General features: G+C 38.1%; 1 protein-coding gene across 1 annotated transcript in view; it reads right to left on the reverse strand.

Moving 5' to 3' along the window:
- The window catches only part of LOC127835134 (uncharacterized), a 30,722-nt gene that overhangs the window by 4,655 nt on the left and 1,069 nt on the right, over window positions 1-24,998 (reverse strand). Inside the window, exons 2-22 of the mRNA XM_052361436.1 lie at window positions 21,193-21,389; window positions 20,667-20,804; window positions 20,111-20,322; window positions 19,134-19,286; window positions 18,299-18,454; window positions 17,862-18,046; window positions 17,422-17,627; window positions 16,656-16,862; window positions 14,000-14,212; window positions 13,243-13,448; window positions 12,581-12,862; window positions 8,089-8,310; window positions 6,538-6,705; window positions 6,172-6,307; window positions 5,514-5,700; window positions 4,883-5,004; window positions 3,663-3,877; window positions 2,667-2,852; window positions 1,627-1,797; window positions 614-672; window positions 123-257 (exon numbers count right to left, since the gene is read on the reverse strand). Coding sequence (XP_052217396.1) covers window positions 123-257; window positions 614-672; window positions 1,627-1,797; window positions 2,667-2,852; window positions 3,663-3,877; window positions 4,883-5,004; window positions 5,514-5,700; window positions 6,172-6,307; window positions 6,538-6,705; window positions 8,089-8,310; window positions 12,581-12,862; window positions 13,243-13,448; window positions 14,000-14,212; window positions 16,656-16,717 — 2,364 coding nt within the window. The 5' untranslated portion in view covers window positions 16,718-16,862; window positions 17,422-17,627; window positions 17,862-18,046; ... (3 more) ...; window positions 20,667-20,804; window positions 21,193-21,389. The remainder of the gene's footprint in view (window positions 1-122; window positions 258-613; window positions 673-1,626; window positions 1,798-2,666; window positions 2,853-3,662; window positions 3,878-4,882; window positions 5,005-5,513; window positions 5,701-6,171; window positions 6,308-6,537; window positions 6,706-8,088; window positions 8,311-12,580; window positions 12,863-13,242; window positions 13,449-13,999; window positions 14,213-16,655; window positions 16,863-17,421; window positions 17,628-17,861; window positions 18,047-18,298; window positions 18,455-19,133; window positions 19,287-20,110; window positions 20,323-20,666; window positions 20,805-21,192; window positions 21,390-24,998) is intronic.

The raw sequence follows: 24,998 nt of genomic DNA on the forward strand, positions 1-24,998 counted from the left end.
AGCGGAAAGTGTTGTCCCTGATTAGCCTGTGCGGATTGCACAGGCTAATCTGGGACGACACTTTACGCACATGCATTTAGCCCCGATATCTCAGAACGAGGCTCATATCAAAAGACACTCACCATATCGTTGTAGTAGCCAAAGAGCTTGAAGGAGTTCCTGTTGATAAACTTGTCCGCACAAATCGTCACAAAGTACACCATCAGGCACACAAACAACGTTCCTATCAGCTTGGGTATGAACATCTTCGCCAACACCTACAATGGTTATGATGCACACACTAAAATATGAAATAATGCATAGCTTGTATTTTCCATTAATATAATGATACACGATTATTAGACATATTTTATATGATGGTATGGAAATTAAAATAACTGCGATTAAATCACCATTCATTTTATCCATATTATCGCAGTTTAAACGTTGTCTTCATATGGTAAAATGTATTTTTATGATATTCAACAATTGATATTAAGATAAATTACACTACAATTGAAAAAAACAAAGAACTCGAAAACAAATACAAATGTTTCAACAAAGACATTAAGCTGTTTCAATAAACTGTTCAAATGTGTGTTGTTTTTTAATATTGGTTTAGCTGGCAACTTACTCGTGTCAGGAGATCTCTTACAGTCTTCATGAGCGGAGTTTTGTTTTCCTTCTTTTCGCCTGAAAATATCGATAAGAACAAGTCAATAATAAAAAAAAACATGTTACTAAATCAGATTTTTCACTTTTAACACACCGAAGGAAATATTGATGTCCGAAAAAAATCAATCTGCTCATTAAAAAGCACATGTTAGAATATACTACTTAATTTGCGAAAAAAAACGACCAAATACACCAACGTTATTCTGGGGTCGTATTCCAGAAGCATCTTAAGTCAAATTTTATTCTTATCCTTAAATTGGGAAAATTTTTAAGTGTTTCATGTCATATTGCAATATTTAAGCATCAAGAATTACATCAAAATAAAATCATTATGTCAATGTAATTGTAGGAATACCAAAAGAAACATGTGAGTCCTTATCTAGTAAAGAACTACAAAACATTGTCATTTTGAACTTAAGTGAAATTATTAAAGGAATGATTTAAGATGTTTCTGGAATACCACCTTATCGGTTAGATATGAATACATTTATCAAATGATCTTTTTTAATGAAAACACACAGCGAACAATTTATTTTTGGATCTAACACGATATATATTGAACGTCGTCATATACCACTAAATATGTAAACATAAACCAGGTATTAACATGGCATTGATGAACTGCGGCTTAACATGGGAACTATTTTTGTTATTAACGATCAAATGAGTTTTAAATCCAAACGGTAACAAGCCGCCTAATAAAATAATAATATCTATGCATTATGTAAGTAATCCACATAATGTTTCAACATTAACGATTTAAATTATATCTCCAAACAATTATCATTCCAATGTCAACGTAACTTTATATTTATTTGAGCCTCGTTTTGGGAAAACGGGCCCTAATGCATGTGCGTAAAGTGTAATCCTAGATTATCTGTGCATTCCGCTCAGAAAAATCAAGGACGATATTTAAAGCTAATGCATTTAGCCCAGTTTTCCCAGAAAGATACCAATTCTGTTTAATCATACCTTTTGTTTCCCGCACGTCCATATAGACGGGGTAGCCATAGAGGATCAGCTTGCCAATCCCGCACGCCTTCACGATGCGATGGGTCAGCCATAGAACGTCTATGATGACCATACACACCACGAATATTTTATAACTGCCAATATCAAATGTCGTCACCTTCCTCTGGGTATCTGAAATACACGAAACGCTGTATTAACAACCGGTTTAACTTCATATTCTGCTGTTGTTTTTTATATAGTATGAAGGCAACATCGATTATGACCTTTTATTTTATTTTCAAATCGATGGTGCAATTGTGACGGTACTCGTGTTTTATGTGTGACAACATTTAATGCAACGTCAGTTTTCCCATCGCTGTATTGTAAATGAGGTATTTTTTTCCAATCCATGATATATAATCAAAAAGTTATCAATGTGTGTTTCGTCTTCTCAAAAACAAATAACCGTTTTACATATTAGTATCAACGTGTGTTTGTTATGTGTTCATCGTTTTATTAAGGTGGTTTCTAAGTATTCACACTGAAGTAAATTATGTATCTGTTTAAATTGCAAGAAAATTTCTACATATTTTTCTAGTAACATTCATCATATCTTCCATGGGTATTTTAGGAACTGATCAACCCGGGGATTTATTTCTTTTATTCCATTGTCTCCATCAAACTTGTGTACTTAACGTTTCATTCAGGTCTTCTTTATTCATAAAACTATACAATACAGCAATACATGCTTGCTTTTGTATTAAAGATTACGGAGCTTGCTATGCGTGTTTCTATCCTTTTTTTCCATACATCTGTTTACTATTTCAATATTGCAATACAAAGCGTACATGTATATAGAAAAAGCAATACAATAAACTAATCTGGACATGTACTAGACTTGGAAAAAAAGTTAATACAGGGTTAAAAGAAAGCTGACCCATTTAAAATCCTTTCAAAATCAACAGTAATTAATTGACCGAAACTATAATGTACCAAGGGTTTGATATGTTTTCCCCAATTTAAATCATGCCGGGAAGTAAATATTATAACAAATGTCTCACCTTCGCGACCGTTTCTAGTCCTGTTGGCCGAGTTTGGAGCCATATCGGACTGGACTGCCCATTTGTTGATGGTCTGAACGGAGAGGGGTGCTGACCTCAAGGGCTGCTGCTGAGGCGTGAACCTGTTGGTCAAGTCGGGGCTGTCCTTCGTCAGGACGGGGAGGTCGGGGAGAGGTAGCGTAAGTCCTGTAGGAAGAACATATGAGCATCGTTGTGGGAAAATGGGGCTTAGTGTTTATGCGTTAACTGTCGTCCAGGATCAGCATGTGTAGTCCGCACAGGCTAATCAGGGAAAAAACTTTCCGCTTGTACTGGATTTTCGTTTAGAAAAGAAATCCTTCAAACGAAAATTTCCATAAAGGCGGAAAGTGTCGTCCCTGATTAGGCTTACTTGAGAGGACACTTTACGCTCATGCTTTAAGCTCAGTTTTCAAAGAACACGGCTCATATAACTGCAGTGAGCTATGACGCTATCAAGTCTGTGTCTGAGATATTTTGGAAGAGCTTGGTTTAAAATTTGGTATTAATTGTCAACTTGGTTTGACATACTCGTCAAACAAAACATGAACGCATTTTTTTCTATTGAGCCTCATTATTACATTAATTAGGTATACATAATGCTTGTCAGTATAATGAGCACTGGCAAAAAGTGGTTCGATAACTTTGTTTTGGTATCGAAATGGGATTTATTGTGTACAAACGACTTTAAGTAATTAATTAGAGGCAAATGCGTCAAATATTTTGAAGCATTTGGTTTATAGAGACTAGTACAGTTAATTTAATAGTATAAGAAGTTTTTTTTTTTTTTTCAATTTTAAATGTTATAAGCGCTCTGGGGAATCGGAGCTTGATGCATGTCGAGTCAAAGTGGAAAGTGTTGTCCCTGATTAGCCTTGCGGAATGCACAAGCTAATCTGGGACGACACTTAACGCACATGCCCCATAGAGAAGTTCATAAACGATACATTCGAGAAACAGACCACAAATCCCTCTCACCTTCCACAAGGCTCCTCATGTCGGTCTGCATGTTGACCCAGTTCATCCACGGTACGAGATTCTTCTCGCCCAGTAGCTCCTTGCTGATCTGTACGTAGCGGTACAGGAACTGGGCTCCCTGCAGCCATTTGGAGTTCGAGATGCTGGCGTACGTGTTGTTCAGCTCAGTGGACAACTTATGTAGGATGTACTCCTCGTACTTTGAATACTTCTTCCTGTAAAAACGACAGCATAAAAATCAGCCTCGCTCTGAGAAAACTTGGCTAAATGCATATGCGTGAGGTGTCATCCACGATAAGCTTACTCTGGGACGGCACTGAGCGCTTGTAAAGAATTTTTATTTTAACCATTTCAGTGCTGGAACCGCATTTTGAAGGCCTTTGCAAACAGAACGTGGCGTCTCATCAGGATCCAAACTGTTTGCTATTCTGATAGTATTCTTTGGAAAAAAAATCGAAGAAAATGCTAATTTTAGAAATTCAGCAGACGACATTTAAGCAGACGACAAATTTCCCAGCATGCAAAGGGTTAAAAGAAGGCTCTTCTTAACGAAAATTATGTCTATGTGGAAAGTGTTGTCCTTGATTAGCCTGTGCGAATTGCACAGGCTTATCTGGGACGAAACTTTGCGCACAAGCATTTAACTCAGTTTTCCCACAACGATGCTCGTATTTTCCATTTTGCACGATGCATACCTGCAATCTATGCGAAAGACATCGGACCTCGGGCATTACCGATACAATTTGCTGAGGTCCGGTATTAGTCCTGACACTGTCTGACCTCGTGTCCAAAAAAAAACAAATTTATGTAAAAATATGTTTTGGTGTAAAATGAAAAAGAAACTAGAAATATTTTACAACAGTACGGACTGGTTTATCTTTATTTTACTTCGATAAATTATTTATCTTTGAAACAAAACGGATTTTACCTTCCAGTCGAAATTGCTATGTTAGCTGGTGAAGTAATACATTCAATTCGTGATTCTTTAAACAAGTCAAATATTGCACCTTGTTTGTTTAGTATTGATCAAAGAGCTTTCTTCACTGTTAATTCAAAGTTTTACCATATGGTTTAATAGGACGGGTTTTAATTAAGTTGATATTAAACATTGTGAACGTCATACTATTAGGTTAGTCTGATTTAACTGTGAATATTACATTGAAAAAGTTACCGGACCTCATGTTCGCTAAGATTTTTTAGTATTTCGCATGGGTTGATACCTGAACTCCAACAGGTCCGCAGCAAACCTATCCAGTGATGTCTTCGACTGGTCCTGTATCAGCGTCTTCAGATTCTGTTTCTGCATCGCGTTGATTGACTTCGTTTCTATTGACTGACGAAGCTGCAATTCATCCAAAAGTTGTAACTATTTAACCCATTAGTGCTACAGCGAAGTTGAAAAGGTCATTGGATCGACTCATTCGACTGTGTTTTTGTTCGGGCGAGAAAATTGTGCCCCTGGTCCGGGAATCGATCTAGGGACACCTCGATATAAGGGCATGTGCTCTTCAGACTGAACTAACCGGGCCGCCACACAATCTCACTCCTAACGTTACCAAGTTCATAAGTTTAACATTGCATAAGCTGTTGGTTACTTGCCTTAAAAGACAAAAAGATGTTATCAAGAACTTTTCTCCTTGATTGTTTCTGGATTTGCATTATTTCTATGTTTAGTGTTATTGTGTATGTAGTGTCCAATATAATACCGGCTATATTGGTCACTTGCCTTAAATAAAATATTAGAGACGTTTATACGAATTTCTCACCAGATAATATTTAATCGTGTAATGATCGTCCTTATTTCCATAACTTAAACAGGAATGTCGATTTAACATGTGAAGAAACCCTCACCTTTTCCACGTCCTGAATGACGGTCTGAATCACTGAATAGCACGCCTGTTTCTGTTCCTTTGTTTTCGCGTTCTGCCGCCCAAGCTCCGCCCACAGATGTGTCTCCATGGCATCCAGCTCCAGATGGCTCAGGGCATTGGTCACTGACCTCTGCTGATTGTACTGGCGGATGAACGTCGTCGTATCTCTGGAGAACAAATGACATCATGTTTTAAATATCCATATCATTCAATAAAATGTTGTTTCGAACGAAACACGAGCATTAAAAGGCCAGGGGTCGTCTCCTTTACTTCCCCCTTTACCCCATATAATGCATCTGTCACGAACCAGTTATTTTAACAATAAATTGACTACTTTGCATCATAATTATTGGTATATGAATCTGTAGATTATAGACTTGGACTGCAAATGAAGAATAAATAACGCAATTACAATACATTACATTTTAGCGGCGCTATGGGAAACTGGGGCGTAATGCATGTGCGAAAAGTTTCGTCACAGATCAGCATGTGCAATCAGGGATAACGCTCTCGTCTTAACAATAGTTTCGCTTAGAATAGACTTCCTCATAAAAGCGAGAGTGTCGTCCCTGATAAGCCTGTGCGCATGCATTAAACACCGTTTTTGTCATTAGCGAGGACCAATTTTACAATCCTACCTGTTGACCGCTTGCACGATGAGCACGAACACGGTCATGGTTACCATCAACGCGTACAGGAACTGGAAGGTGATGTAGATAACCAGCAGCACCAGGTGACGCACTCGGAACCCCTGAAACTTGCCGGCCGGGATTCCTGAAAATATGGGCATCGCGCTTATGACTTCTGTATTCTATAAATTATGAGAATTTTGAGATTCCTTCAGTGAAAACATGGTTTAAAGCATGTGCGAAAAGTGTCGTTCAAGATTATAAAAATAGATTTAAATAAAAGATTTTTAAAACCAACCGAAGTATCACGTCTATTTCAAATGTGATAATTATTTTAAAACAAGAGCATTTTATGACATACGGCATGTTATTTACCTTGTTCCCAGGCAACGCCGAAGCACAAAAGAAACAGGAGAAGGACCACTGCCCCAGCGACAACCGCAATAAACAGAATGGAGAAATGCGCTGGGTGTGTCTTCTCTTTGTCTTTGGCAACTTGTTTCTCAAGTTCTGACTTTTCTGATGGCTCAGTATGACTCGTGTCTAGAAATAAAGTTCGATATCATGTGACCCGCGTATTGTAACAAGAAACCGTCGGAGACGGGTGATGCTCCCCAAAAGTTTTTTTGTCAGAATATTGCACTATATATTCAGATAAAAAGGAAACGTCTTGAGGGGCATAACTTTGGACAAAATAATACGATGGATTGTTTAGCAACTTAAAAATTTCAAAGGACCATAACTCTCTAAATAAATCATCTAACCAGAACCCACTAATAACATGCGCATCTCCTCAAGGTAGTTAAGCTTCCCATAAAGCTTCATTGTATTCAAGTCAGTTTGTTGTGAAGAAATAGCCCGGACAAGAATTGCACTATATGTACAGTTTATAGAAAATTGCAAAGGGCCATAACTCTGTGAAAAATTATCCGACCAAAACCGGCTGAAAATATGCACATCTCCTCTTGGTAGTGAAGCTTCCCATAAAGTTTCATTGAATTCCAGTCATTAGTTGCTGAGAAATCGCCCGGACAAGAATTGCACTATATGCACAGTTAATGGAAAATTTCAAAGGGCCATAAGTCTGTGAAAAAACATCGGACCATAACTGGTTGATAATATACACATCTCCTTTTGGTAGTGAAGCTTCTCATAAAGTTTCATTGAATTCCGGTCATTGGTTGCTGAGAAATAGCCCGGACAAGAATTGAACTATATGTACAGTTAATGGAAAATTTCAAACGGTCATAACTCTGTGAAAAAAAATCATCTGACTAGAACCGGCTGATAATATGCACATCTCCTCTTGTTAGTGAAGCTTCCCATAAAGATTAATTGAATTCCGGTCATTAATTGCTGAGAAATAGCCCGGACAAAAATTCTGCACGGACGGATGGACACACGCACCGACAGACGAAGCGGCGACTAAATGCTGCCCCAATTTTTTTGGGGGGAGATTAAAAATAGGTCGTATACCATGTACGACCTGCCTTGTCCGCTATGAAGTCACACAATTTCTTGTGGTTTCGGTAACGGAACCAAACTGTGTGGATGCACAGGCTGGTTTAGGGGTCCGCTTCGGAATATTATTGCATAAGACCCATTCACAAGACGGGTCATATGTCGATTATCGTAAAATGTGTGCTTGCTTTGTGTAATTTGTATCAAAATATGGTTACTCTTTTTAAAAAGTATCATAAATAACATTAGAAATAAAATATACATGAAAGATGATATTCGTATATGAAAAAAGTGGACGATTCATTCAGTGCAGGAAAAACATAATTTAAGGACGTTTATGCAAGGTTTAACTCAAAATTGAAGAATTATTTGGAAATTTCAATTTTAAGGATTGTTTTAAAACCTTAGTCTTAAATCTTATAATTGTTTAATGAATACGGGACCGGGGCAGAAACGTGGACTCACATGAGGAGAAGTCTTCTTGCAGACCCACGGTGTGGACGACGAGGATCTTGACGCCCTCTACGTCCCGCACGAGGACCTGCACGTCCTTAGACAGGGAGCGGGGGTCGCCTCTGGGCACGGACACGTTAACACTGAACGTGTTGGGGCACTGGACGGCGACGTCATACTGGTACCAGGGGTGCTCCAGGTAGCTGTAGTCCGACACGTTCAGGCTGAACACACCTGCGGGTACAGAATCAATGCTTAATGCACATATGTGAAACAGAATAAAGGCTGAATATACCTGTGGGGGACTGGATAAAGGCTGAATACACCTGTGTGGAACAAAATAAAGTCTGAATACACATGTAGGGCACTGAATAATGTCTTAATACACCTGTGGGGATCAGAATAATGCCTGAATACACCTGTGGGGAACAGAATAATGTCTGAATACACACGTGGAGCATATTATGAGCTATTATAACAAGAGGGCCATGATGGCCCTGTATCGCTCCACTGTTTTTTCTTTGCAAAAAAACGTGCAATGCGCATGGGTTGAAATGTACTCAAGCATGTGACTTTCTCTTTCTATCCCTCGTCCCACTGGGGGTTTAAAGTTGGAAGGGTGAGCATTTTTATATATGGAAAAAGTTACTACCGTGTTAACTAAACAGACTTAAAAGCCCGGGAATTGTTGCACAGGTCGTTTGCTTATAACGTAGGTACATTTATCTCTACAAAAGATATTGGCGTTCTTTCTATGGCACATATTTTTAGATGCTGAAGATCAAATCTACACATTTGATTTGAAACAGATTCACAAGACCCATAGGAATCAAAATGCCTTAACCCTTTACCTAACGACACATTTTGGACTTTCCCAATTTGAAAGAGGTTGCAGACGTCAATTAAATTAAAATGGAATATGAAGGAAATGATCAGGTAGGGTAGAAATCATTGTGCTAAAAGGAAAAATTGCTCATCAACCCACACATCCCAAAGACCAAAAGGCCTGAGAATATTATGATAATCTAAAGATTTTTCTTTATATTTATAAATGTATTTAATTAAGTAATACATTTGACTTCTAAGATCAATTCATAACTTATATTAAGAAAATTATAAAATGGTCAGAAATATATATGGATTTTTGAGCAATTTTCAATCATATCTACAATTCATGAGTCACGATTCACAAATGGAACAATGAATCATTAGTTATTAAAAAGCAGCATATACGATAGTTAAGAACATTGCACTTCATTAATTTCAAAACCTTCTCTTGGATACAAAGTTTGAGCTTACCATGCAGTATCATATATTGACTTTTCTTGAAATAATTATGTTCATGGAAGTTGTGTTTTTAAAATCAATAATATATTATTAAACTGGTTTAAACACTACAAAAAGACATGAAATTAACATGTCATACAAAATATTTTCATCCGGATATATGGTCACTTTCGACATATTTAAATAAAACCCGACTTTTTTCAATTTGTAAGAAAAACATTCATAACACATGTTCTTACTTCAACGCCTTTGTAAGCAGTCTGGCCTAAAATGGCACTAAATGACAGGGTTTTATCTCATGTTTTCAAGATGTTGATGTTGTTGTTGGTCACAGCCAAACGGCCGCAGTAATCTCCACTGGTAAACGTCACATGTTCAGTTTTGTGAGCCCCGGGGCCGGGTCAAATTTGAGCCCAGGGGAATAATTTGAACAAATTTGGTAGAGGACTATTAGACATCACTACATACCAAATTTAGTAGCCCTAGGCTCTATAATTAAGAACAAGAAGATTTTTAAAGTTTGCACACAATAAGCCTTATTTAAGCATATGTTCATTTTTGTGACCCCTGGAGCAAGGTCAAATTTGTTCCCAGGGGCATAATTTGAACAAACTAAGTAGAGAACTATTATATGTCACTACCTACCGAATTTGGTAGAAATAGGCCCAATGGTTATGGATAAGAAGATTTGTATAGTTTGCACAAAATGGGCCCAATATAAGCATATGTTCAATTTTGTGACCCCTGGGGAACGGTCAAATTTGATCCCAGGGGCTTAATTTGAACAAACTTGGTAGAGGACTATAAGATGTCATTACATACCAAATTTAGTAGCCCTATGCCATACGGTCATGGACACGAAGATTTTTTAAAGTTTACACAAAATAGGCCTTATATAAGCAAATATTCGATTTTTTGACCCCCCATGGCAGGGTCAAATTTGACCTCAGGGGCATAGTTTGAACAAACTTTGTAGAGGACTATTAGATGTCACTACATACCAAATTTGGTAGCCCTAGGCCCAATGGTTATGGACAAGAAGATTTTTTAAAGTTTTCACAAAATAGGCCTTATATAGGCAAATTTGCAATTTTTTGACCCCCCAAGGCAGGGTCAAATTTGACTCCAGGGGCATAATTTGAACAAACTTGGTAGAGGACTATAAGATGTCACTACATACAAAATTTGGTAGCCCGTTGCCCAATGGTTATGGACAGTTAGATTTTTTAAGTTTTCACAAAATAGGCCTTATTTAAGCAAATGTTCAATTTTTTGACCCCACGAGGCAGGGTCAAATTTGACCCCAGGGGCATAATTTGAACAAACTTGGTAGAGGACTATAAGAAGTCACTACATAGCAAATTTGGTAGCCCTAGGCCCAATGGTTATGGACAAGAAGATTTTTATAGTTTGCACACAATAGGCCTTATATAAGCAAATTTTCAATTTTTTATCCCCCCTGGGCAGGGTCAAATTTGACCCCAGGGGCATTATTTGAACAAACTTGGTAGAGGACTATAAGATGTCACTACATAGCAAATTTGGTAGCCCTAGGCCCAATGGTTATGGACAAGAAGATTTTAAAAGTTTGCACAAAATAGGCCTTATATAAGCAAATTTTCAATTTTTTAACCCCCCGGGGCAGGGTCAAGTTTGACCCCAGGGGCATTATTTGAACAAACTTGGTAGAGGACTATAAGATGTCACTACATAGCAAATTTGGTAGCCCTAGGCCCAATGGTTATAGACGTAAAGATTTTTAAAGTTTGCACAAAATAGGCCTTATATAAGCAAATTTTCAATTTTTGAACCCCCCGGGGCAGGGTCAAATTTGACCCCAGGGGCATAATTTGAACAAACTTGGTAGAGGACTATAAGATGTCACTACATACTAAATTTGGTAGCCCTACGCCCAATGGTTATGGACAAGAATTTTTTTTAAAGTTTGCACAAAATAGGCCTTATATAAGCAAATTTTCAAATTTTTGACCCCCCGGGGCAGGGTCAAATTTAACCCCAGGGGCATAATTTGAACAAACTTGGTAGAGGACTATAAGATGTCACTACATACAAAATTTGGTAGCCCGTTGCCCAATGGTTATGGACAAGAAGATTTTTAAAGTTTGCACAAAATAGGCCTTATATAAGCAAATTTTCAAATTTTTGACCCCCCGGGGCAGGGTCAAATTTGACCCCAGGATCATAATTTGAACAAACTTGGTAGAGGACTATAAGATGTCACTACATACTAAATTTGGTAGCCCTACGCCCAATGGTTATGGACAAGAAGATTTTTAAAGTTTGCACAAAATAGGCCTTATATAAGCAAATTTTCAATTTTTTGACCCCCCGGGGCAGGGTCAAATTTATACCCAGGGGCATAATTTGAACAAACTTGGTAGAAGACTATAAGATGTCACTACATAGCAAATTTGGTAGCCCTAGGCCCAATTGTTATGGAAAAGAAGATTTTTAAAGTTTGCACTAAATAGGCCTTATATAAGCAAATTTTCAATTTTTTGATCCCCCGGGGCAGGGTCAAATTTGACCCCAGGGGCATAATTTGAACAAACTTGGTAGAAGACTATAAGATGTCACTACATACTAAATTTGGTAGCCCTAGGCCCAATGGTTATGGACAAGAAGATTTTTAAAGTTTGCACAAAATAGGCCTTATATAAGCAAATTTTCAATTTTTTTGACCCCCTGGTGCAGGGTCAAATTTGAACAAATTTGAAAGAGGTTCACCACATGAACATTCCTGAGAAATTTCATCAGAATTGGACCAGTAGTTTAGGAAAAGAAGATGTTTAAAGAAAAAGTTAACGCACGCACGCACGGACGCACGCACGCACACACGACGGACACAGGACCATGACATAAGCTCTGCTGGCCTTTGGCAAGTGGAGCTAATAAAGGAGGAAATTGAATAATGGAATCAGGAGTTGAATGATGATGAGGGATTTTAGGCAAGCTCCTTCCAGCGGTTAATTATTGTAATTACAACCCTTGCAGATATAGTAAGTTGGGAATATTACAATAATGCATTTCAGAATAACTGTGTGAAAATCATAAATCTGATTGCACGATAAAACTCTTTACATTTAACATGTATTTATTAAATTGTGTTATTTGTTTTTTGTTTTTACATCTTCAACATTTTATAACCATTAAAAAAAAACATCAGCCATACAAAAAGTTTTTCCTAGTATTTTACCTGGGCAGCTCTCCACCCGCCCCAATATCGTGATGATCCAATGGGTTCCGTTCATGGTCATACTGGCCGTCACATCGACCTTCGTCGGCTTGAATATCGCCTTGAGGATGGATGAGTGTGGGTTGATACCCACCATGGCTGTGCTCGAGGTCTTGTTGGACACCTGGAACGTCCCGTTACCGAGATTGATTGGCACGAGGTCACGCAGAACATTGTTCGGATCTTGGAGGTCCTTGCCGACAATGATGCCATCCAGATCAGTATCCTCACAGTTCCTTTGGGCTGGTGCGAAAATAGAACATTCTTAAACGTAATTGAGCCGCGTTTTGGGAAAACATAGTTTAATGTGTTTGCGTAAGTGTCGTCCAGCTTAGCATGCGCATTTAGCAAGGCTACAAAGGGATAATACTTTCCGCCTATACTGGATCTTCGTTTAAACTTCTAATCGAATAATTCCATAAAAGTGAGAAGTATCGTCCCTGATGAGCCTGTGCGGATTTCACATGCTAATCAGTGACAATACTATACGCACAAACATTAAGACCGATTTCCAAAGAGCGCGGCTATTTTTAGTATATGTTATACCTTCTTTGTTGTATATAACAGGCTAAAACTATTTCAAAATAATTTTAGATTATCAACAGTTCAAACGCAGCACTCACCGAAAAGTTTCTGACTGATTCCAAACGGTTTTACGGGCCGAATGAACGCGGAGTCCTCGCTGATGACGCTGGAGCTAAGGGCCACGCCCTGGGCCCGGTAGTGACCTACGTCCACGAATACCCGGTCTGGGCTGACCTGACGTACCGTCACGAGGTTCGGCTGGTCACGAATCAGGGAATCGAGCTCCACGTAAATGATCGCATCGCTGGAGAGAAACGTAATTGCAAACGGTGAAGTTACGTTTTAATACAACGCTAACATTGTAAACTGCGCTGATTGTGCGTGTAAGAAATGGCGTCATTGAAGTAAACAAAAGGCCAACGGTTTAAGATGCTGACGAAAACTTGGAGATCTTTAATAGCTATAATTAAGTACATGTAATTCCATTAAATGTGATAATATATAATAAGCAGAAGTTAGATGGTTTTTGAATTGCGTTTGCGTCCGACCGCAAATTAACAATAATTAAACCATGCAGAATAATATGCAATTATAGGTCGCCATGACGTAGTAGATATGGTAGGCACCTTGCGACCGGGAAGTTATGGGTTAGATCCCTACTGTGAAGCGTGTTTTATATCCCACCTAAAGACACAAAGTACTGGTCTACCCAGGAGCCGGACTCAAGTACTGGTCTACCCAGGAGCCGGACTCGAGATCAGTTCAATACGCCTTAGGCTTTCGATGCAATAGAGCTTAAATAAATATGTTCCAAATTAATGTACAATAAAAAAAAAATAGATTTACACGACAAACCTTTTTCTAAGTCGCCCTTTTTTCACCCACTCCCCGTCAGTGAGGACGTCGAGCCGCTTCTTAAGGAATATCTTCCCCTGGGTGCCGATGATGACGCTGTACTCGAGGGTGAGGATGCGATGGTCGGTGGCTGGCTCCACGTGGCAGTAGTACGTGTCCGCGTTCTGGTACACCGGAACCAGCTGGAACTGGACCAGGTTACCGACCTGGCATCTGGAAACATAATGCGCATAAACAGTTATCATTTATGAGCTGCGTTCTGGAACAACTTGGCTAAATAAATGTGCGTAAAGTGTCGTTCTAGATTAGCCTGTGCGGTCCACACAAGCTAATCTGGGACGATACGTTCGGCCTTTAGGGCATGTTTTCGATAAAATGAATTCTTTTCTCAACGAAAATCCAGTGTACACGGAAAACGTGGCCTTTGATAAGCCTATGCGGACTGCACTGGCTAATCTGGGACGACACTTTACAAACATGCATTAAGCCCAGTTTTTTTTAACGGATGTCATATAGTAATTGAAACGCCAGAAACATTATCAGTAAAGAAATAAGCGTTACCGTCTGATATAGACTTGTAGATATGACACGTGACCAATTTGCTTATACAATACTCGACAATGCATATGACTTAACGTCATTAAACATAGAGATGATTGTAGACTGCGGTCACCGACTTGGAACGGTGAATTCATTACAGGTTTTACCCGCTTAAAAGGCACGCCGACAATCACACTAAGGCAAGAATTAATAGCAAAACACAACTAGTGATAATGAGCGATACAAATCTAGCATTTTATGATACCATAAATCTACACATTTAATTTATTTTACGCAAGTATTTTATATCCGTATATAATGACCAAACGCGATGGCATGTTTTCATGATGATGTTTCGAATACTGCAGTAACACACGATCTTTACACATTATAGAAGAGTTTACATTTGCAGGTACCCGTTAAATACGTTAATTGTGTAGCAGTAAATTTGTAAAATATTTTAAATGTATAGTTATTAAACACTTGATTGTTATGTTTAAACTGGCTGATATATATACTTAATAGTTCCTAGCTGTTAATCCATTTAGGACAAATGTCTATTTTTTAAATATGTTCAAATATTTTATTAAAGCAACTGTTAAGTTTTAGACTTAATATGCTCAGAGATGACATGGAGGTTAAGGTACCATAAATTGTGTTTAATGACCAGACACATGTGGTTTATGCAGAGACCCCATACATAGTCATACAAGTATAGGTCCCTGGGTTTATTACGCACTGTTTTCTTAGTAAATGTCTGGACAGTATACGATCATATCGAGATAATCGGTTTGTGATAAACAAAGGGGCAATTAAACACTGGGATATAAATGCTAAAACAAAGAGTGTCAAAACTGGTGTGAACAATTAAATAAAAGCATTTACATTTATCAAGAGGATTTAGTTAATCTGCAACAAGGTAAGTTTTTACAGACAAATAGGTTCAAATCAGTTTCTATATGTTGATTACATAAATTCAATTAATTTGTTGTTTGTTTTCGTCCTTATTTGTGTTCGTTCATTGGATTCAATTTAATCTGAACGAATTTCAAGTTCTGAGTATTTTTTGTTCTTCAAAAGGGTCGCGAATATGATTGTAACCTTATACCGATGCGGTTCATCACATGCAAACAATAGCAGAATGGCCGCAGTTTTGACGGCCAAAATTTGAGCATGCGCAAACGTGACGTCATTATCGGAATCCGCAAAACCTCCTATTAATAATTTGAACTTAACTGTTCATATCACAAAACGATGGTGGTTGATGGAAAATATCATAAAACGACTATTCGCTGCGTAATAAAAGAATTATATATTTAGCTCAACAAATAGCAAACGCAATATATGTAACAATAATTAACAAACAAAAACTTAAGTCATACTTAACCCATTTATGCCTAGTGTCTAGAAAAAAGGCCTTGGCAAACAGCGTAGACCCAGATGAGACGCCGCATGATGCGGCATCTCATCTGGGTCTGGGCTGTTTGCTTAAAGGGATTTGTGTAAGCATTAATTCAAAATATAGAAATAAATATACTAGACATCCGTATTTTGGAAATAAATTGATCCAATTTAAAAGGATGGGAGAGTCCACGAGGCATAAATGGGTTAAACAGTATTGAACTTGGAACACGTGCTATCTGTTTACAAACTACAAATGTTTTCGAACAAAAATCATCTTAAAACAAGAGTGAATATACAAGTAAACAACTGCTAAAAGATGTATCAAACATTTATAAACAAAGTATTAACAATAAATCAATCGAAAGAACGGTGGATAACAGGTACAAACTGATGTACTCGTCCCAACACACTATAAAACATTGGCAAAAAGTAAAGAAAACACTGATAAAAACTGACTCTCTCGTCTCTACACACAAACAAACGTTGGAAAAAAGATAAAATCTGATATATTCGCACAAACACAATATAAATAATTGGAAAAAAGCTATAACAGCTGATATACTCGACCGAGCACACTATACATCATTGGAGAAAAAACATGATATAAACTGATATATTCGTCCAAACAAACTATAAATAATTGGGAAAAAAAGTTGACAAAAGAAACTGACAAAATCTTCTCAACACACTACGCAACGCCTAAATTCCATACCTGACCATCGGGCATTGGTGGTTGTGGTATGTCCGGCACGGGTCGGTACAGCTGGTCTTCATACAGCACGAGTAGCAAGCCGGGAGTCGGGGAGAGTCCCCCGTGCCGTCGGCGACGGAGACGCGGCACTCCGGCCTGGTGTCCAGCGGAAGTAGCTTGGAGCAATTCTTGGAACACGACTCGCAGTTTTCGTGCAGTCGGCGGCACCTGCAAGTAAAGTCGTTGTAACTGTTACATAATTCATATGAAACGCATAATGGGAAAACGGGGCTTAATGCATTTGCGAAGTGTTCGAACAGGCTTATCAGGGACGACACTTTCAACTTTAATGGATTTTTTATTAAAGGATGTCTCATTTAATGAAATTTTTTTGCGGAAAGTGTACCACGTGTATTAAGCCCCTTTTGAGAGAGGGTCTCATATGTGTTTAGATTTGGTAGAAATGAACATGATGTACTTATGATAAACGGCGACATTTTATATCACAACAAAACACTGTAAGTGTCTCATTGACTCGAATGAAATATAAACAACAACATATTATGAAGCATTTCTGTGTACACTGTATTAACCCCATAGTGCGCCAATCTGCCGTATATGAGCATCGTTCTGGGAAAACTGGGCTTAATGCATGTGCGTGACGTTTTAGTCCCGGTGATTCCTTAAAAGCAAAAAGTTTCGTCCTTGATTAGCTTTGCAGACTGTGCAGAGTTTTCCATACACCCGGCTGATTTGTTTTCCGGAAATGCCTACAGCAAGTACCAACCTCTCCGAGTACTCCTCCCAGACTGACTGTGTGGTTCGGTAGTCCTCGGGATTGATCCCATAGAAGGCGTCACTGAGGATGCCGGGCTTCGTACAGAATATCGAGTTGCGGCGGGCCTCGGTCACGTTCGGGAAGCTCTCCGGTTTGCTGTCGCACGGCTTCAGAGTGTTCAGTCCGTCACTGGTGTCCCCTTTGTAGTAAACGTTCTGAAAAATCCAGTGGCAAATATTAAAACTTACTACAATTATTTGTGTCTTGCAGTCAATATTTTGCAACACCAAGGGGTGAAATGTTACATTATACTTGCAATTAGTGGTGTAAGTCTTGTAGTAAACGTTCTTAAACAAATCAGAGCCGCTGAGGCCAACTAAATGATTAAAATAGAAGAATTCTTTATGTGTGATGCATATACAATCTGAAATAGATCCTTCTCCACTTACATTATGTTTGATGAACTTGTACTCATACTGATAAGGCAGGGGGTAGGGGCAGTATTTCTTGAGGATTTGCCCGGGTCACGGGAACTCCCCGGGGGTGAACACGCGGGAGTGGTCCACGGGTCGGAACATCATCACGGGCTGGGCGTCCAGGAGCGTAATGTCCACCCAGATCTCTGATCCCAGACCTGGGCAAATAAATTATAGCAAACAGATCTATTATTTATGTATGAATCAGTCCTAGGAAGAAAAATTATGTTCACAAATGTTTCATGAACCGTCCTCACTCAAACGCTGAAGTATGAATTCAAACGACGAAATTAGTATGCCATCTTCATGCCGAAAATATGAAATAATACACCATCAGATAGACATAGGATACCCGCCAACACTTAAATATTGCGTAGGTTCTGGCCACACCTTTAATATGGCCTACGTACCCGCCACCCCTTTCTTTAGCAGAAAGCTGAGTTGGTTGTTCTTTACGGGATTGTATGCGAACGACGTGTACAGATTGTCCTGGGAGACGCCGGAAGTGTCTCTGTCGTCCAGAACCACGTTTCCGGTGACGCTCGGCATCCGCAAATTGGATTTGTCTGAAGAAATTGATGCTTCAATAGGACTGCTAATTATTTTTGCAATTATACAGTAGGCGTGTATGAACTGACATTTATTAGATGTATTTAACTCATGTCTAAAACATTGTTTACCGATTTTAAAGTTTGCATTCAAAACCACTGACCAAAACATGAGTTAAAACATTAAAAATCATTTAATAATTAACTTGTGTATTTAAACCTTATAAACATAAACTTTATTAGTTCTATTGATTGATAAGCAATTCACAATTTTAAATCATGCATTTGAAGTCGTGCAGTTTAATTTGTATGTTGAAGTTTTTTTGTTTTGTTTTGTTTCATATATCGCCTCACTGATGCTAAAAGGTACCATGTGCCTTCTAATTTCAATGTCACATCGTACCTTCTCGCGCCAAGGAGGCGATATTTGTCACTCGTGTATTGGTCATATAAATGATTAGCTCATACAAAACTGTATGTCAAGTATTGACAAACCTGTATCGACATTTTTACAGAGTCTCGTATATTTTTGTAAATAAACAAACAATGTTTGTGATTTGTATGAACATCGAAAGTTCTACCTCAAGTGAAGCACAGCTTATGAGAACGACATGTAAATAAACACATTTTGTAAAACATGTTTGAATTTGGGAACGACAAAATGTTTTAAATTAAATGTTTGTAAATATGGTTATACCTTTACATTCTCTGTTCTGCATGGAGCTGCATTGTTTGTACTCGAACTCGCGACTTCCGTTACATTTCGGTTGGCACATCAAGCAGACGGCATCTTTACGTGCAGTACAGGGCTCCTTTACGTAGAAGTTCGATCCGCAAAACTGAGTACAGTCTTGAAATCGTGCAAATGAATATTTAAAAGTCATTTCGAACATTTCGCTAAATTGTTAGAAATATCATACAAATCGCAATCTTCTTAGTAAAAAGTGTGACAGTAATGACTTTAATTGCGATATTTGAATCTTATTATAATTATGACATTATGTATAGGATTTAAGACGAAATAAAATATCATCACATAAAACTGGTATTCTTTCATTACGGTAAAACGAACAACCCAGCAACAATAATGCAAATAAATAATTGTATAGTTTTACTTGTGAAATAGATGTCCATTTTCTGAAACATGTTTCATTAATCTGTACTAGATTTATCAAATATACGACAATAAACCTCGTTAAAATGTCCCCCTTATAGTCACAGACATGGAAGTCATAAAAATGGCAAGGGGACATAACTCAGTCACAAGTGGAAAAATTCACGTGAAAAGAATGCCAACATTTACAAGTCGAAAAAAATCACGTGAAAATAATATCAACATTTACACTTTTCTTATGGAGATAACATAATTCAAGTTTTAATTTAGTGCCCTGAGGACGTTAACGTAGGTTTCTCAGCGGAATAACATTGTGCACGACAGTTATGTCCATGGGTAAAGGTTATGGGCAGACAAATCATGAGTAACTGCGCGTGGAACTGTGTCTTGCAAAAATCGATTTTTCTTAGTGATTGCGCAAAAGAAACGTATGCCTTTTAATAAGGACGGACTACCTCGACAGACACACAAGCCGACCAACCGACAGAAAGTGACTCAAACACAACCCTTTTCAAGCTTTGCTTGCGGGAATTTAACAAGCCTACACAACTCCTCCATACTTCTGCATATCCGGGGAAGTCCCTGCGCCTGGTTACATGGCTGATACTCGTACAGCCCCTGAGGACATGGGTCCGAGCAGTCCAGGCACTGCCCCTGATACCAGTACAGGTTGCTTTTCTCGGAGCACAGACACTCGTACGAGCCCTCCGAGTTCAGGCAGCCCGATTTGGGTTTGGGCACTGCATTTGTCCCGTGTGGCATTCATTGATGTCTGGTAATAAAAGATCATGGCAATTGGCTTGGCTGTATTTGCCCGTGATAGACTTAAAAAGAAACATTAAATAAACCTGGCTGCATTTCACTACCGTATGTACACGTCGTAGTCAACGACGTCTTTATCAGCATAGTCACTCTCAATAGCATCATCATAATGATCCCTGACACTAACATCATCATCATCATCATCATTAGAAGCAGAAGCAGCAGCATAATCACTATCATCATCATAGCATACATTTATATTCGTAATTAACATTAGCATAATCACTAATAATTGAAGCAGCAGCAACATCATCGTCGTCATCATCATCATAATTCCACTTATTCACAACTTACCTATGCAGTCACCGCGCGCGTTCTTCTGGTATCCATGACGAAATATGCACTCCCCTGTGTTCTCGTCACACGTGTGTTTGCAGGTCACGTCGTTACACAGGGTGGAGTTCAACTTGTGAAGAATGGGTTCGTTTGACACTGAAATAGTGACGATGAGTATAATATATTTCAATAAATATGTTTGATTATTCGTGGAGTTTTACTGACAGAAACGTACATACAATCCAGTGCAATTGTATCGAATAACTTACGCCGAAAAATGAAATAATTTAAGGTGGGCCTCGCTCACAATCTTAAAACAATGTCGAATCCCGGATGAGATATTTTTAATATGTTATTTTCATAATAATAATAAATTATTTATTATTATTATTATTATCATTAATATTTTTCTTAACATTATAATGTTTGAATAATTTTGAATATATATTATAGTATAATGAACATACATTGAATTAAATTGTTTAATGAGAGAAACGTTAATACAAAAAAGAGTGTTATTTAACAGTGTCTGCTTCGCACGTACCAAACCAATTGACGCTCTCTGCATTGATGACCTTTAAGGTCTTGTCTTTCGCGCAGATCACCGTCGAGTTGTTGTAGGGATAACTCTTGGGCACAAACACAACTATATTCACAGTCGTCTCCCCTGTCAGCGAGGCACAATATACTCCGGACATTATACTCAGAACGCAGAATACGGACAGCATCATCATGTGTAGACTGTAATAAGAAGAATATGGGGGAAAGACGATATGATACGCGTCATGCGAGAAGGGTCTTATGCCATATATGCATAGGGTCGTCTGGAGCCTGGTTTTGAGTAACGCTGTTCGCATTTGTCATTAGACGTATTTCAGCATAACGAGGGTCAACTACAACACGTGAGTACGTGAGTAACAAGTTTTATATGATTGCTGGCCGCATATGTCATTAGACGTATTTCAGCATAACGCGGGTCAACTACAATATGTGAGTAACAAGTTTAATATGATTGCTGGCCGCATATGTCATTAGACGTATTTCAGCATAACGCGGGTCAACTACAATATGTGAGTAACAAGTTTTATATGATTGCGGGCCGCGTTTGTCATAAGACGTATTTCAGCATAACGCGGGTCAACTACAATATGTGAGTAACAAGTTTTATATGATTGCTGGCCGCATATGTCATTAGACGTATTTCAGCATAACGCGGGTCAACTACAATATGTGAGTAACAAGTTTTATGATTGCTGGCCGCATATGTCATTAGGCGCATTTCCGCATAACGAGGGTCAATTACAATATGTGAGTAACAAGTTTTATATGATTGCTGGCCGCATTTGTCATAAAACGTATTTCAGCATAACGCGGGTCAACTACAATATGTGAGTAACAAGTTTTATATGATTGCTGGCCGCATATGTCATTAGACGTATATCAGCATAACGCGGGTCAACTACAATATGTGAGTAACAAGTTTTATATGATTGCTGGCCGCATATGTCATAAGACGTATTTCAGCATAACGCGGGTCAACTACAATATGTGAGTAACAAGTTTTATATGATTGCTGGCCGCATATGTCATAAGACTCATTTCAGCATAACGCGGGTCAACTACAATATGTGAGTAACAAGTTTTATATGATTGCTGGCCGCATTTGTCATAAGACGTATTTCAGCATAACGCGGGTCAACTACAATATGTGAGTAACAAGTTTTATATGATTGCTGGCCGCATTTGTCATAAGACGTATTTCAGCATAACGCGGGTCAACTACAATATGTGAGTAACAAGTTTTATATGATTGCTGGCCGCATATGTCATAAGACGTATTTCAGCATAACGAGGGTCAACTACAATATGTGAGTAACAAGTTTTATATGATTGCTGGACGCATATGTCATAAGACGTATTTCAGCACAACGCGGGTCAACTACAATATGTGAGTAACAAGTTTTATGATTGCTGGCCGCATATGTCATTAGACGTATTTCAGCACAACGCGGGTCAACTACAATATGTGAGTAACAAGTTTTATGATTGCTGGCCTCATGTGCCTTTAGGCGCATTTCAGCATAACGCGGGTCAACTACAATATGTGAGTAACAAGTTTTATATGATTGCTGGCCGCATTTGTCATAAGACGTATTTCAGCAAAACGAGGGTCAACTACAATATGTGAGTAACAAGTTTTATATGATTGCTGGCCGCATATGTCATAAGACTCATTTCAGCATAACGCGGGTCAACTACAACACGTGAGTACGTGAGTAACAAGTTTTATATGATTGCTGGCCGCATATGTCATAAGACTCATTTCAGCATAACGCGGGTCAACTACAATATGTGAGTAACAAGTTTTATATTATTCGTATAGCTCAATTGCGTCGTAGCTTACTTCTAATTGATTCACAACTGAGTCCTTATCCTGCAAAAAGCAGTCTTGGTGGCTTAAGATCTAAAGAACACTCCACGAGTGGGGATCGAACTCAATACATCGATTTCACAAGGCGAATACTTTATATACTACGACGCGATAACATAATGTAATCAAATATATTTACTATGTTATGTAAATTCGTAATAAACCAGTCATGCTAAATTTTGAAAAATACAATATAGGTGAATCGCTTAGTGTAGTGACAACGTGTTGACGATAAGTAAATGTAAAACAACTACAAATAACCATTTACCAAGATTGAGAAAAAAAAACGCGCGAATAACTACGCTGAGTTTTTAAAATGAACCAACGTAGTAATTTGCAAAATATAATATAAAATAAAGTTCGCTTTGGGAAACGTGCGAAACGTGTCGTCCCAAAAGGCTTAACACAACGACACTTTCCGGCTGAAATGTTTTTTCGCTTAAAAAAAGATACTTCCTTTGAACAAAAAAAGGCAGAAAGTGAAGTTCCAGATGAGCCTGTGCGGACTGCACATGTTAATCTGCAACGACATTTCACCTACAGGCATTTAGCCCCGAAAGTTTGGATGAAATGTTAAACACAAACGGATAGTATAAACATTCACACGAACTCAGTTTGAAATCACAACCATTGCCCTGTGTGTTGGTAAATGTAACCTCTAACAAACAGTAAACTGTAAATGAAAATTACGTTTAAATTGTTATAATTGAGTTTGCTAAATATACCTTCATTGAAAATAAACGTGTCTAGGTTACTTCACAGAACCTAAATAACGTGATAACCTAAGAATTGAAGCACGCCATTCATTGCACACATAACACTTTCGAAATTAGAAATACGGTAAACATTTTTAAAGGAAACAGTGTCGTATTCGTTATGAAAGCAGACATACAATGTATTGATATACATTTACAATTATTAAAATAATTAGGTTTGTTTTGTTACAAACGAAACTCAATGAAATGTTTTATTTAGAATATTTAACCCATTTATGCCTAGCGTCTTGAAAAAAGGCCTTGGCAAACAGCGTAGACCCAGATGAGACGCCGCATGATGCGGCGTCTCATCAGGGTCTGCGCTGTTTGCTTAATGGAATTTCTGTAAGAAATATTCTAAATATAGAAATAAATACACGTGAAATCCCTAATTTTGGAAATAAATTGATCCAATTTAGAAGGATGGGAGAGTCCACTAGGCATAAATGAGTTAAATTATTACGACAACTCTCCCGGGTTTACAACGCACAGTAACGGGCATCTGCATGCGTATTTTCATCATCTTATATTTACATTCTATACTGGCGCACACGAATGTAAAAAAAGCAATTAACGCAGTCTGTATTGGATTCGCGTATAAAATTACAGTCTTGTTCGCAAACAGTTACAATTTAAATTATCCGTGTATCAATTTCAACTGCATATTAATTGCAACATCAGTACAAATCATCTTGATATAATCTTTTGTCGCCCTTATACTGTCATAAACTTGTATAATGTCTAAACATGAAGACATAATTGGCTTGTTTTTTAACACAAACGCAAGGCTTGAATATTCATTATGATTTTTTTGTTATTTCCTATCAACAGAAACGTATTTTTAAACTAACAAATTGAATCATACAATAAATTAATGAGTGGAATCGATCATCTCACGACGATCGGGACACAAATATGATATTGCATTCACTCTGGACAGGATTCTATAGAATAAGCTTCTGAAATTGTGTACATGCAAAGACGAGCATTTGCTGCTGAGATTGTTTTCATGCTGACAAGAGCAGTTGCTTCTGAAATGGTTTCCGTGCTTACACGAGCATTTGCTTCTAAAATTGTTTTCATGCTTAGACGAGCATAAACTTATGAAATGGTCTACATGCTTAAACGAGCATTTGCTTCTGAAATGGTTTTCATGCTGACAAT

The sequence above is a fragment of the Dreissena polymorpha genome, chromosome 6 (assembly GCF_020536995.1).
Source record: "Dreissena polymorpha isolate Duluth1 chromosome 6, UMN_Dpol_1.0, whole genome shotgun sequence".
Lineage (NCBI taxonomy): Eukaryota > Metazoa > Mollusca > Bivalvia > Myida > Dreissenidae > Dreissena > Dreissena polymorpha.